Raw genomic sequence first — 14932 nt, 5'->3', positions numbered from 1 at the left:
CTGAGTCAGAAGGTTTGTGGGTTCAAGTCCCACTCCAGAGAATTGAGCACAAAGATCTAGGCTGACACTCCAGTGCAGTACTGAGGGAGTGCTGCACTGTCCGAGGTATTGTCTTTTGGATGAGACGTTAAACCGAGGACCTGTCTGTCTTCTCAGGTGGATGTAAAAGGTCCCATAGCACTATTTCGAAGAGCAGGGGAGTTATCCCTGGTGCCCTGGCCAATATTTATCCCTCAATCAACATCACAAAAATAAAATTATCTGGTAATTATCACATTGCTGTTTGTGGGAGCTTGCCTGTGTGCAAATTGACTGCCGTGTTTCCTACATTACAACAGTAACTACACCTTAAAAGTATTTCATTGGCTGTAAAGCGTTTTGGGATGTCCTGAGGTCAGGAAAGGTGTTATATAAATGCAGGTCTTTTTTTTTTCCCCATAATTGCTATGTATGTCAGGGAGGTCAGTTTTCAATGGTGTAAGAAATGTGAGCTGTACCTCTGTTATTTCACTTGAGATGCTTCTCATTTAAACCTGACAGTGCAATGTGTCACATTGGTTCAGGCATCCCCATATGGAGCCTGTGGGAATGCTACAGAGCATTCAAACCAATCTAGAAATACAAGTGAAATGAAAAGTACTCAAAATCTGAAACAAACTAGTAAGCTGTGAGGAGGACGCAAAGAGGCTGCAAAGGGATATAGACTGGTTAAGTAATTGGGCAAGAAGATGGCAGAGGGAGTATAATGTGGGGAAATGAGAGATTATTCACTTTGATAGGAAGAATAGAAAAGGTGAATATTTTTTTAAATGGTGAGAGATTTAGTAAATGTTATTCAGGGGGATTTGGGTGAATCACTGAAAGTTAACATGCAGGTACTACAAGCAATTAGGAAGGCAAATGGTATGTAAGCCTTTATTGCAAGGGAGTTGGAGTATAAGAGTTAGGAAGTCTTGCTGCAATTATATAGCGCTTTGGTGAGACCACCACCTGGAGGACTGTACCGTTTTGGTCTCCTTACCTAAGGAAGGATATACTTGCCTTTGGGGGGGCACGGGGAGGGGGGGGGGTGCAATGGGTGCATAGAAGTCACGAGATTGATTTTTGGGATTGAGAGGGCTGCCCTATGAGGAGAGATTGAGTAGAATAAGCCTTTATTCTCTGGAATGTAGAAGAATGAGAGGTGATCTCAATGAAATGTAGAAAATTCTTACAGGGCTTGACAGAGTAGATGCTGCAAGGCTGTTTCCCCTGACTGGAGAGTCGAGAACTCGGGGGTCATAGTCTCAGGATAAGTGGTCGGCCATTTAGGACCGAGATGAGGAAAAATTTCTTCACTCTGATGTTTTTGAATCTTTGGAATTCTCTACCCCAGAGGGTAGTATATTGAGTATATTCAAGACTGAGATCGATAGATTTTTGGACACTACATGGATCAAGTGATATGAGGATAGGGCGGGAAAGTGAAGTTGATGTAGAAGATCATCCATGATCTTACTGAATCTTATGTTCTTAAAAACAGAAAGATGTAAAAAGCACAAGTCAATCAGCATTAGTGGAGAGAACAAACAGTTGGCAATAGCACTGAAAAGTTTTTTAATGCCATTAACATAGTAAAACATACGAAGGTGTTGCAGAAGTATGATTCAGTTCAAAAAAAATCTTTTTATTTTTAGTCATGCTCCACATGCCAGATGCACAACCTGCCTTCCCCTCGGGGGCCCTTTTTCTTCCCACAGTTTGGAGTGAAAGGCTGATGAGCGTGATGCACCCTTTACCCGCGCACCTTTCATTAATGAACTTCCTGAACTTTGGGGGTCTCGAGGATTCGTGTAGGCCACCAGCAGCCTCTCCCAAACATGCCCCTTCTTGCTGCCAGCGATACCTACACTGACCAGAGAACCTGGTTGTAAGCTGATTACATTTGGCAGATACAGTTGTTTTTTAAACCAGCGTGAGGTTTAATTTACTTGGAGTCTGTGTTTCTGGCTCAGTATTGGAAGCTCATTTGGGGAGAGCAACCGTGTGCTTGGATGGAGCTTGAGGAGCCATATTCTCAGTAGGGTGATGGTGGCCAGTGGGTGAAGGCTTGACCGGCAGCAAGCAAGGGGGCGAGGTGTCCATAGAGTCAAGGTGCCCAATGGTGGCAGGTGGCATTTTGAAGTTGGTTTCCCAGCAGAGCCAGGAGTTGGATGCAAGTTCAGTACACTGCTGATGTTTATGCTCCACACAAGCCTCCTCCCACACTACTCTGTTTACCTCTATCGGCATAATCTTGGATTTGTTTCTCCCTCACTTATCTAGCTTCCCCTTAAGTGCATCTATTCTATTTGCCTCATTATTCCTTGTGTTAGTGAGTTCCACATTATAACCACTCTCTGGGTAAAGAAGTTCCCCCTAAATTCCGTACTGCATTTATTGGTGACTACCTTGTATTTATGGCCCTAATTCTAGTTTAAATTTTGCTTCCACCCCCCCCCACCACAAGTGAAAACTCTTTTTCTACGTCCACCCTATCAAACCTCTTTCATAACCTTAATAGAAACATAGAAAATAGGTGCAGAAGTAGGCCATTCGGCCCTTCGAGCCTGCACCACCATTCAATAAGATCATGGCTGATCATGCACCTCTGTACCCCTTTCCTGCTTTCTCTCCATATCCCTTGAATCCTTTAGCCGTAAGGGCCATATCTAACTCCCTCTTGAATATATCCAATGAACTGGCATCAATAACTCTCTGCGGTAGGGAATTCCACAGGTTAACAACTCAGAGTGAAGAAGTTTCTCCTCATCTCAGTCCTAAATGGCTTACCCCTTATCTTTAGACTGTGTCCCCTGGTTCTGGACTTCCCCAACATCGGGAACATTCTTCCTGCATCTAACCTGTCCAGTCCTGTCAGAATGTTATATGTTTCTATGAGATCCCCTCTCATCCTTCTAAACTCCAGTGAATACAGGCCCAGTCAATCCAGTCTCTCCTCATATGTCAGTCCTGCCATTCCGGGAATCAGTCTGGTGAACCTTCGCTGCAGTCTCTCAATAGCAAGAACGTCCTTCCTCAGATTAGGAGACCAAAATTTCTGTGATGGACATCACCGAAGAATGAAAAAAGTTGCATAATTTGATTCCCAAAGTACCAGTTAAAGATTGGAGAATATCATGCAATAAGAGCGCAGTTTGACTTAGTTGCCATAAATCAGTGACCCTTTAATATATTCTGATTTGCATGGCACATCATTCTTGCTGTTAGAAAACAAGTGACTGAGCAATACCATGAGATCTGCCAGTAAATATTTAGGAAAATGTGCATGTGTGTGTTGGATGCCATTGTGTTTGCAGGAACATCCACAGTTATGAGCCTGAACCTCAGATATTTTGTTCACCAATTTAAATAAGTCTTAGCTTCTATCAATACATTTCAAAATCGTTTTTAATGGTTAGTCATTCTATTCTTTTTTTTCTCTCTTGTAGATGAGATCCAGCAATACTATGGACAGAATATTGCACTCTATTTTGCCTTTTTAGAGTACTTCACCTTTGCTTTGTTTCCCATGGCTGTAATTGGAGTGCCTTACTATCTATTTGCATGGGAAGATTACGACAAGTACATAGTGTTTGCCACTTTCAACCTCCTATGGTCAACCATTGTCCTGGAAGTCTGGAAGCGTTGGTGCGCTAAACTTTCCTATAAATGGGGGACGCTGATAATGAAGAGAGAGTTTGAAGAACCTCGGCCTGGTTTTCACGGGAAGTTGGGACTGAATCCAGCGACGGGCAGAAAAGAGCCCACTTACCCTACTTATTTGAGGCAGTTGCGCATCTACCTGGTTTCCATGCCCTTTGTATGCATTAGCCTCTACACCTGCCTTTTTGTTATGATGATCTACTTTCAGATGGAGGAACAGGCCTTTGCCTATAACGAAGAGGTTCAGTCAATCTTCAGTGCTGCCTTGCTGTTTTTCCCCAGTGTCATTTACAGTGTAGTTATTGAAATCATGAATCGTATCTACAGATATGCTGCCGAATATTTAACTTCATGGGGTAAGTACATATTGATCTCAATGCTGAGGCCATTTGAGTTAGTCAAGATTTAGTTAATTTTTTTAAATGTTCAATCAAGGAATAACTGAACTCGTGAGTTCTATTTAACAACAACAACTTGTATTTATATAGCTCCTTTAATATATTATGTGGTAAAAATTTGACACCGAAACGCCCAAGTAGAAATTAGCGCAGGTGACCAAAAGCTTGGTCAAAGAGGTATATTTTAAGGAGTGTCTTGAAGGAGGGTGGAGAGGTGGAGAGGTGGAGAGGTGGAGAGGTGGAGAGGTGGAGAGGTGGAGAGGTGGAGAGGTGGAGAGGTGGAGAGGTGGAGAGGTGGAGAGGTGGAGAGGTTTAGGCGGGGAATTCCAGAGCTTGGGGCCCAGGCAACAGAAGGCACGGCCACCAATGGTTGAGCGATTACAATCAGAAGGGCAGAATTAGAGGAGTCTCGACATCTCTGGCTGGAGGAGATTACAGAGATAGGGAAGGGCGAGGCCAAAGAGGGATTTGAAAATAATTATGAGAATTTTGAAATCGAGGTGTTGCTTAACCGGAAGCCAGTGTAGTTCAACGAGCACAGGCATGATGGGTGAGCGGAACTTGGTGCGAATTAGGACACAGGCAGCCGAGTTTTGGATCACCTCTAGTTTACGTAGAGTAGAACGTGGGAGGCCAGCCAAGAGTGCGTTGGAATAGTCATGTCAAGAAGCAGCAAAGGCATGGATGAGAGCTTCAGCAGCGGATGAGCTGAGGCAAGGGTGGAGACATGCGATGTTAAGGGGGTGGAAATAGGCGGTGTTAGTTATGCTGCGGATATGTGGTTGAAAGCTCATTTCAGGGTCAAATATGACACCAAAGTTGCGAACAGTCTGATTCAGCCTCAGACAGGAGTTGGGGAGAGGGATGGAGTCAGTGCCTAGGGGACAGAATTTGTGGCGGGGACTGAAAACAACAGCTTCGGACTTCCCAATATTCAATTGGAGAAAATTTCTGCTCATCCAGAACTGGATGTCGGACAAGCAGTGACAATTTAGAGACCGTGGAGTGGTGGAGAGAAGTAGTAGTGAGGTAGAGCTGGGTGTCATCAGCGTACATGTGGAAACTGACGCTGTGTTTCCTGATGATGTCATCAAGGGGCTACATGTAGATAAGAAATAGGAGGGGGCTGAGGATATATCCTTGGGGGACTCGAGGTAACGGTGCGGGGGTGGGAAGAGAAGCTGTTGCCGGTGATTTTCTGGCTCCGATTAGATAGATAAGAATGGAACCAGGCAAGTGCAGTCCCACCCAGCTGGATGATAGTGGAGAGGCGTTGGAGAAGGATAGGGTCGTCAACCGTGTCAAAGGCTGCAAGCAAGTCAAGAAGGATGGAGAGAGATAGTTTGCCTTTGTCACAATCACAAAGGATGTCATTTGTGACTTTGAGAGCCGTTTCGGTTCTGTGGCAGGCACGGAAACAGGATTGAAGGGATTCAAACATGGAATTGTGGGAACGATGGGCACAGATTTGGGAGACAACAAAACGTTCAAGGACTTTGGAGAGGAAAGGGAGGCTGGAGATGGGGTGGTAGTTGGCAAGGACTGAGGGATCTTGGGTTGGTTTTTTGAGGAGCGGGATGATGCCGGCAGTTTTGAGGGAGAGGGGGAGAGTACCTGAGGCGAGCGAACCGTTAACAATGTCCGCTAACATGGGAGCCAGAAAAGGAAGTTGGGTGGGTCAGCACTTTGAAATAGGGTGAAGGGAGCAGGAAGTGGGTCTCATTGACGAGATAAGCTCGGAAAGGTCATGAAGGGAGATCAGAGAGAAACTGGAGAAAGATATGAGGTCAGGGCTAGGGCAGGGGGCTTTCTTAGAGGAAGTTTGGCCCGGTGGGCTAGGGGAAGGAAGGATAGAGGCGGAGGCGGCTGAATAGATGGTCTCAATCTTGGAGACGAAGAAGTCCATGAGCTCCTCACACTTATTGTCGGAAGCTAGGATGTAGATTGAGGAGAGGGGTTTAAAAAGACGGTTAGCAGTGGTGAGTAGAAGCTGGGGTTTATCTTTACATTCCAGATTGATTCTGGAATAGTGAGCGATTTTGGCATCGAGAGCAGGACCCGACAGTGTTGTATGTAGTCCAGCCAGATCTGGTGGTGAATGGCCAAACCAGTTATCCGCCATATCCGTTTAAGTCTACGTCTCTTGGACTTAAAGGAGCGAAGATCAGGGCTATACCGGGGGAACAGCCAGGGTGAGAGAGAGTAATTGTTTTAACAAGGACTAGGGCATCAAAGGTGGTGATGAGAGTGTGATTGAGCAACTGCAGAGGTGTCATGGTGAATGGAGGGCCAAAGGCTGGACAGTTGGGAGTTGTAAGAGAATCAAGAGAGAGTTTTTTCCAGGGAGGACACAGGAGGTAGGGTTGGGAGGGGCTGGAGGGGGGGATGTGGGTGGAGAGCGATCCGAAGAAGTGCTCAGAGATGGCCTTATCTGCAGTTGACACAATGGGAGTAGCGAGGCCACAAGAGATGGCAAGGTCAAGCGGCTTGCCGTGAATATGGGGTTGGGGAGTTTGCATGGAGGGAGAGATTAAGGGAGAACAGGAGGCTAGTGAACTCAGAGCTGAGAGGGAGTACGGTGAATTGAGACGGAGGTTGAAATCATCGCGGATGAGAAGTCACTCGGTGCAGAGGGAGGAAAGCAGTGAAGAAATATCGGTAATAACATTTTTATGGTACTTGGTACTTATGGGTGGCATGAACGAGAATTTTAAATGAGAGGTGAGGGGGGTGGAATAAGGTGAGATGCTCAAAGGAGGAGAAAATGCCGGAGGCGTAGGGGACAGACCAAGGTGTGATTTGCTGATTAGAGCCATACTGCCACCACAGCGGTTTGAGTGGGACAAGTGGTGGAAGGTATAGCCAGGTGGGGAGGCTTCATTTAAGGGCAAGGTGTCATCGCTCTCAAACCAGGTTTCCGTCAGGGCCATGATGTTGATGCCATCATCCATGATAAGCTCATGGATGGGAAGTTCCTTATTCACAAGCGAACGGACGTTCTGGAGGGAGATGTGGAGATGGTCAGTAATGGCTGCCCCAATGCCTGCGTCCACAGGTCAGCGTTGGGTTGGGGGTGAGTTGGATGGTGATTGGCAAAAGAACCAGAGGCGAGATAAGGAGACTTTTTTTTTACACAGCAAGTTAGAATGCACTACCTGAAAGTGCGAAGGAATCAGATTCAGTCGTAACTTTCAAAAGGGAATTGGATAAATACTTGAAAAGGAAAAATTTACAGTGTTACGGAAAGGGCAGAGGGTTAGTGGAACTAATTGGATAGCTCTTTGAAAGAGACAGGCACAATGGGCCAAATGGCCTCCTTCCATGCTGCATCATTCTATGATTCTATGATTGTGACTTCTGATTTGGTGGTGAGAAAATCTTTGGAGGGAGATTCACTTTTATTGGCATTGCTACTAATTTAAATTTGCACGCCCATCTTTCACACTTTGGACTGGGGAGAGAGGTGTATGTAAAGCATTGGAGAAATAGAAGTTGTTTGGTGACTCAGCAATCACCAAGACTTTGGGCTTCTGGTCAACTTAATCACCAAGACTCTTGAGCTGGCATTTTGCTGTGGCATCAATTGTAGAAGAACAAAAACTTAGCAAGAGTGAAATTATTTTCCAAAGAGTAAACCTAATCATAGAACTTACAGCACAAAAGGAGGTGAGTCATTCCATTGTACCTGTGCCATCTTTCAGCTTGGGCTCAAATCCTATTTCCCTGTCCCTTGCCCTTTATATTCTTCATTTTCAACTACTTATCCAATTCCTTTTTTAAATGATTACAGTCTCTGACTCAATCGCTGCTTCCAGTAGAGCATTTGGTGTTCCAATAACCCTATGCGTGAAAACATTTCTTCTTATTTTCCCCTTCATTCTAATAATCTTCAGTCTCACCAGTTAGTGGAAACGAGCTTTTAACCTTTCAAAACTTTTCACAATTTTGAAAACCTCTATTAGATCTCCATTAATTGTTTCTTTCTTCATAACTACATTGACCATCCTTTGATTCACTAGAATAATGCTTTCCTGTGTCCGTTTAATTGTTTTACTATCCTTCCTCGGACTGCATCCACTACTCAGCTGTGGTCCAACCAATGTGTTACACAAAATCAACATTACTCCCTTGACTTTATATTCAGTGCCACATGTATAAAACGCAATACTATTTGCCTTTATACAGTCGTTTTTAGCTGTACAGCAGCACTTAGAGATTTGTGTATCTGCGCCGTTTCACGTCTGCTACATGACTTCATTTCGGTATGTTTCTTTTTGTAGTTTTTCCCAAAATGTACTACTTCACATTTTAATGTCCCACTCCACTAGCCTACATACATGCTAAACTGCTTGGTCAGATTTATTGATGGGTTAAATTAAACATAGAAGCAGTAACTTGGAGCAAGATACTAAATCAGCAACTAGTGAAAAATAATACAATAGACTATTCTACAAGAATTTAATAAACTCTTTTTTTTTTGCAATGTGTTTCTTGCGGTTTGATGAGCAACAAGGCATTCAGATGAAACAATAGATTTGTTCCTTGGTAAACCTTTAAGGTGCAATGGGTCTAGTGAGAAGGAGGAACTGAAGGAAATCCTTATTGGGCGGGAAATTGTGTTAGGGAAATTGATGGGATTCAAGGCCGATAAATCCCCGGGGCCTGATAGTCCGCATCCCAGAGTACTTAAGGAAGTGGCCTTAGAAATAGTGGATGTATTGGTGATCATTTTCCAACAGTCTATCGACTCTGGATCAGTTCCTATGGACTGGAGGGTAGCTAATGTAACACCACTTTTTAAGAAAGGAGGAAGAGAGAAAACGGGTAATTATAGACCGTTAGCCTGACATCAGTAGTGGGGAAAATGTTGGAATCAATTATTAAAGAGGAAATAGCTGCACATTTGGAAAGCAGTGACAGGATCGGTTGAAGTCAGCATGGATTTATGAAAGGGAAATCCTGCTCGACAACTCTTTTGGAATTTTTTGAGGATGTAACTGGTAGAGTGGACAAGGGAGAACCAGTGGATGTGGTATATTTGGACTTTCAAAAGGCTTTTGACAAGGTCCCACACAAGAGATTGGTGTGCAAAATTAAAGCACGTGGTATTGGGGGTAATGTACTGACGTGGATAGAGAACTAGTTGGCAGACAGGAAGCAGAGAGTCGGGATAAACGGGTCCTTTTCAGAATGGCAGGCAGTGACTAGTGGAGTGCCGCAGGGTTCACTGCTGGGACCCCAGCTATTTACAACATACATTAATGATTTAGATGAAGGAATTGAGTGTAATATCTCCAAGTTTGCAGATGACACTAAGCTGGGTGGCGGTGTGAGCTGTGAGGAGGATACTAAAAGGCTGCAGGGTGACTTGGACAGGTTAGGTGAGTGGGCAAATGCATGGCAGATGCAGTATAATGTGGATAAATGTGAGGTTATCCACTTTGGTGGCAAAAACAGGAAGGCAGAATATTATCTGAATGGTGACAGATTAGGAAAAGGGGAGGTGCAACGAGACCTGGGTGTCATGGTACATCAGTCATTGAAAGTTGGCATGCAGGTATCGCAGGCGGTGAAGAAGGCAAATGGTATGTTTCCTTCATAGCTAGGGGATTTGAGTATAGGAGCATGGAGGTCTTACTGCAGTTGTACAGGGCCTTCGTGAGGTCTCACCTGGAATATTGTGTTCAGTTTTGGTCTCCTAATCTGAGGAAGGACGTTCTTGCTTTTGAGGGAGTCCAGCGAAGGTTCACCAGACTGATTCCTGGGATGGCAGGACTGACATATGAGGAGAGACTGGATCGACTGGGCCTGTATTCACTGGAGTTCAGAAGGATGAGAGGGGATTTCATAGAAACATATAAAATTCTGACGGGACTGGACAGGTTAGATGCAGGAAGAATGTTCCCGATGTTTGGGAAGTCCAGAACCAGGGGATATAGTCTAAGGATAAGGGGTAAGCCATTTAGGACCGAGATGAGGAGAAACTTGTTCACTCAGAGTTGTTAACTTGTGGAATTATTGATGCCAGTTCGTTGGATATATTCAAGAGGGAGTTAGGTATGGCCCTTGCGGCTAAAGGGATCAAGGGGTATGGAGAAAAAGCAGGAAAGGGGTACTGAGGTGAATGATCAGCCATGATCTTATTGAATGGTGGTGCAGGCTCGAAGGGCCGAATGGCTTAACTCCTGCACCTATTTTCTGTTTCTATGTTTCTATGTTGTATTTGGATAATGCAAATTACAGTTTAGTCATGGAGTTGGCTGAAGAACTGAAGCTTGATAACAAGAGCTGACATTTATGTCTTTCCTGTTGCAACTCAGTTGACAGAGTTCAACAGGTCGTGTGCCTTTTGGAGTGAGATATTACTATCTGCATGCATGCCACCTCCTCCATACATTTGATCTAATGATTACGATTTCTTGATGTTAAAATTGTCCATTGCCCATCCACTCCGTCAATTTGCATATGTTAACATTTTAAATAAAATGCTCCAGCTCTAGGGGACAGAAGGGTATGCTGAAAGGCTGAGATGAGTCAGATGGAATGGGAGGAGACTCGTGTGGAGTATAAGCACCAGCAAATGGCCTGTTTTTGTGCTTAAAGTTTATTTAATTCTGTGTAATTTTTTCTTCATTAAAAAAAATATTTCAACAATTTTCTATCCTTGGTTCTCTTTTTAACAATGCCCCTTATTTGACTTATCAATTGACTGTTGCACATATTTTGTGTTGTAGAAAACCACAGACTTGAGTCGTCGTATCAGAATCATTTAATTCTGAAAGTGTTGGTGGTAAGCCTGTTCTTGTATTATTTTAATGTTAAGTCAAAGAAAGTTTAATAAAACTGTGCTGCATTTAATCACAGTGTACAAAGGGTTAGATTATGAGGAGAGATTACATGAACTTGTATTCCCTGGAATATAGAAGATTAAGGGGTGACTTATCATAGAATCCTAGAATGGTTACAGCACGGAAGAAGGCCATTTGGGACAGTCGAGCCCCTGCCTGCTCTCTACAAGAGCACCTCAGCTAGTCTCACTCCCCTGCCCTTTCCCCGTAGCCCTGCATTTTTTTTCTTTCAGGTGCTTATCCAATTCCCTTTTGAAAGCCATGATTGAGTCTGCCTCCACCACCCTTTCAGGCAGTGCATTCCAGATTCTAACCACTCGCTGTGTAAAAAAGCTTTTTCTTATGTCACCATTGGTTCTTTTGCCAATCACCTTAAATCTGGTTGTTGACCTTTATGCCAATGGGAACAGTTTCTCTCTATCTACTCTGTCCTGACTCCTCATGATTTTGAACACCTCTATCAAATCTCCCCTCAATCTTCTCTGCTCTAAGGAAAACAACCCCAGCTTCTCCAGTCGATCCACGTAACTGAAGTCCCTCATCTCTGGAATCGCTCTCGTAAATCTCTTCTGCACCCTCTCTAAGGCCTTCACATCCTTCCTGGTGTGGTGCCCAGAATTGGACACAATACTCCAGTTGAGGCCGAACCAGTATTTTATAAAGGTTGTTCATCATTTCCACGCTTTTGTACTCATACCTCTATTCATGAAGCCCAGGATCCTGTAAGCTTTTTTAACTGCTTTCTAAATCTGCCGTGCCACCTGCAACGGTTTGTGCATATATACTCCTAGGTCTCTCTGACCATGTATCCCCTATAGGATTGTAACCTTTAGTTTATATTTCCTCTCATTCTTTCTACAAAAAGGTATCACTTCACACTTTTCTGCGTTAAATTTAATCTGCCACGTGTCTGCCCATTCCACCAGCCTGTCTATATCCTCCTGAAGTCTATCACTGTCCTCCTCACTGTTCACTATATTTCCAAGTTTTGTGTCATCTGCAAATTTTGAAATTGTGCTGTGTACACTCACATCATCAAATCATTAATATATATCAAGAAAAGCAGTGGTCCTCATACCGACCCCTGGGAAACACCACTGTAGACCTTCCTCCAGTCCGAAAAACAACCGTTCACCACTACTCTCCGTTTCCTGTCATTTAGCCAATTTCGTATCCCTTTTATTCCATAGGCTTCAACTTTTCTGGCAAGTCGATTATGTGGCACTTTGTCGAACACCTTTTGGAAATCCATGTACACCACATCAACTGCATTGCCCTCTGTTACCTCATCAAAAAAACTCGATCAAGTTGATTAAACACGATTTGCCTTTAACAAATGGCTTTCCTTAATTAATCCACACTTGTCCAAGTGACTGTTAATTTTGTCCCTGATTATTGTTTCTAAAAGCTTCCCCACTACTGAGGTTAAACTGATTCAGGCTTTTATGATTTTGAAAGTAATTGATAGGGTAGATAGAGGGTATTTTTTTTCTGCTGGTAGGGGAATCTAAGACAATGGGACATAATCTTAATATCAGAGCCAAGCCATTCGGGAGAGAAGTTAGGAAACACTTCTTCATGCAAAGGGTGGTAGAAGTGTGGAACATAAGATGGTCAGAATTAGGAGCAGGAATAGTCCATTCGGCCCCTCGAGCCTACTCTGCCATAATATAAGATCGTGGTTGATCTTCTATCTCAATTCCTTTTTCCTGCTCTGTTTCCCATATCCCTTGATTCCCTTAATATTCAAAAATCTATTGATCTTTGTCTTGAATGTACTGAAAGACTGAGCCTCCACAGCCTTCTGGGGTAGAGAATTCCAAAGATTCACCACCCTCTGAGTGAAGAAGTTTCTTCTCAACTCAGTCCTAAATGGACGATCCCTTATTCTGAGACTGTGACCCCTGGTTCTAGACTCTCCAGCCAGAGGAAACATCCTCCCTGCATCTACCCTTTTAAGTCCTGTAAGAATTTTGTATGTTTCAATGAGTTCACCTCTCATTCTTCTAAACTTTGGAGAATATAGGCCTCAATCTCAATCTCTCCTCATAGGACAATCTCTCTTTCTCCCACTCTCTTCCCCCCCCCCCCCCCCCACCCCCCCCAGAAATCAGTCTGGTGAACCTTTGTTGCACTCCCTCTATGGCAAGTATATCCTTCCTTAGGTAAGGAGACCAAAACTGTGCACAATACTCCAGGTGTGGTCTCACCAGGACTCTATATAATTGCAATAAGGTGTCTTTACTCTTATACTCAAATCCTCTTGTAATAAAGGCCAACATACCATTTGCTTTCTTGATTGCTTGCTGTACTTGCATGTTAACTTTCATTGATTTGTACAAGGACACCCAGGGCCTTCTGAACACCAACATTTCCCAATCTCTCACCATTAAAAAAAAAAAAAATACTCTGCTTTCTATTTTTCCTACCAAAGTGGATAACTTCACATTTCTCCACATTGTATTCCATTTGCCATGTTCTTGCCCATTCACTTAACCTGTCTATATCCCCTTGAAGCCACTTTGCATCCTCCTCACAACTTACATTCCATCATCAGCAAACTTGAATATATTACATTTGGTCCCCTCATCCAAATTATTGATATATATTGTGAATAGCTGGGGCCCAAGCACTGATCCTTGCGGCACCCCACTAGTTACAGCCTGCCAATGCGAAAATGACCCGTTTATTCCTACTCTCTGTTTTCTGTCCATTAACCAATCCTCAATCCATGCCAATATATTACCCCCAATTCCATGATCCCTTATTTTGTTCAATAACGTCTTGTATGTCACCTTATCAAATGCCTTCTGAAAATCCAAATACCCCACATCCACTGGTTCCCCATTATCTATTCTATTAGTTACAACCTCAAAAAAAATTCTAACAGATTTGTCAAACATGACTTCCCTTTCATAAATCCATGCTGACTCTGCCCAATCCTATTATTAATTTCTAAGTGCCCTGTTACCACGTCCTTAATAATAGATTCTCGCATTTTCCCTATGACTGACGTCAGGCTAACTGGTCTGTCGTTCCCCGTTTTCTCTCTCCCTCTCAGATGATGCTGGGGGTCAATCAATTTTAAATCGGAGATTGATAGTCGGGTATAAAAGGGTATGGAGCCAAGATAGGTGGATGGAGTTAATCATAGAAATTTACAGCACGGAAGGAGGCCATTTCGGCCCACCGTATCTGTGCCGGCCTTCAAAGAGTTATCCAGCCTAATCCCACTTTCCAGCTCTTCGTCCATTGCCTTGTAGGTTTCATCACTTCAAGTGCACATTCAAGTATTTTTTACATGTGGTGAGGGTTTCTGCCTTTACCACCCTTTCAGACTGAGTTCCAGACCTCCACAACCCTCTGGGTGAAGAAATTTCACCTCAGTTCCCTCTAAACCTTCCACCAGTTAATTTAAATCTATACCCCCTGGTTGTTGACCTCTCTGCTAAGGGAAATGGGTCTGTCCTATCCACTCTATCTCGGGATCTCACAATTTTATACACCTCAATAAGGTTTCCCCTCAGCCTCTTCTGTTCCAAAGAAAACAACTCCAGCCTATCCAATCTTTCCTCATAGCTAAAATTCTCTAGTCCAGGCAACATCCTCGTAAATCTCCTCTGTACCCTCTCTAGTGCAATCACATCTTTCCTGTAATGTGACCAAAACTACATGCAGTACTCTAGCTGTGGCCTAACTAGTGTTTTATACAGTTCAAGCATAACCTCCCTGCTCTTGTATTCTATGCCTTGGCTAATAAAGGCGAGTATTCCATATGCCTTCTTAACTACCTTATCTACCTAGCCTGCTACCTTCAGGGATCTGTGGACATGCACTCCAAGGCTCCTTTGTTCCTCTACACTTCTCAGTGTCCTACCATTTGATGTGTATTTCCTTGCCTTGTTGGCCGTCCCCAAATGCATTACCTCACACTTCTCCAGATTGAATTTCATTTGCCACTGTTCTGCTCACCTGACCAGTTCATTGATATCATCCTGCAGT

General features: G+C 43.7%; 1 protein-coding gene across 3 annotated transcripts in view; it reads left to right on the top strand.

Annotated features, from left to right (window-relative positions):
* The window catches only part of ano10a (anoctamin 10a), a 128979-nt gene that overhangs the window by 28467 nt on the left and 85580 nt on the right, over positions 1-14932 (top strand). For all 3 annotated transcript variants that reach the window (XM_070888944.1, XM_070888928.1, XM_070888936.1), the window contains 2 exons: positions 3471-4040; positions 10817-10872. In XM_070888944.1, the coding sequence (XP_070745045.1) occupies positions 3471-4040; positions 10817-10872 (626 nt within the window). The remainder of the gene's footprint in view (positions 1-3470; positions 4041-10816; positions 10873-14932) is intronic.

This window comes from Pristiophorus japonicus, chromosome 1 (genome assembly GCF_044704955.1).
Source record: "Pristiophorus japonicus isolate sPriJap1 chromosome 1, sPriJap1.hap1, whole genome shotgun sequence".
Classification (NCBI taxonomy): domain Eukaryota; kingdom Metazoa; phylum Chordata; class Chondrichthyes; family Pristiophoridae; genus Pristiophorus; species Pristiophorus japonicus.
The sequence above is the reverse complement of the archived record's forward strand: the minus strand, read 5'-3'. Positions and strand labels throughout refer to the sequence as shown.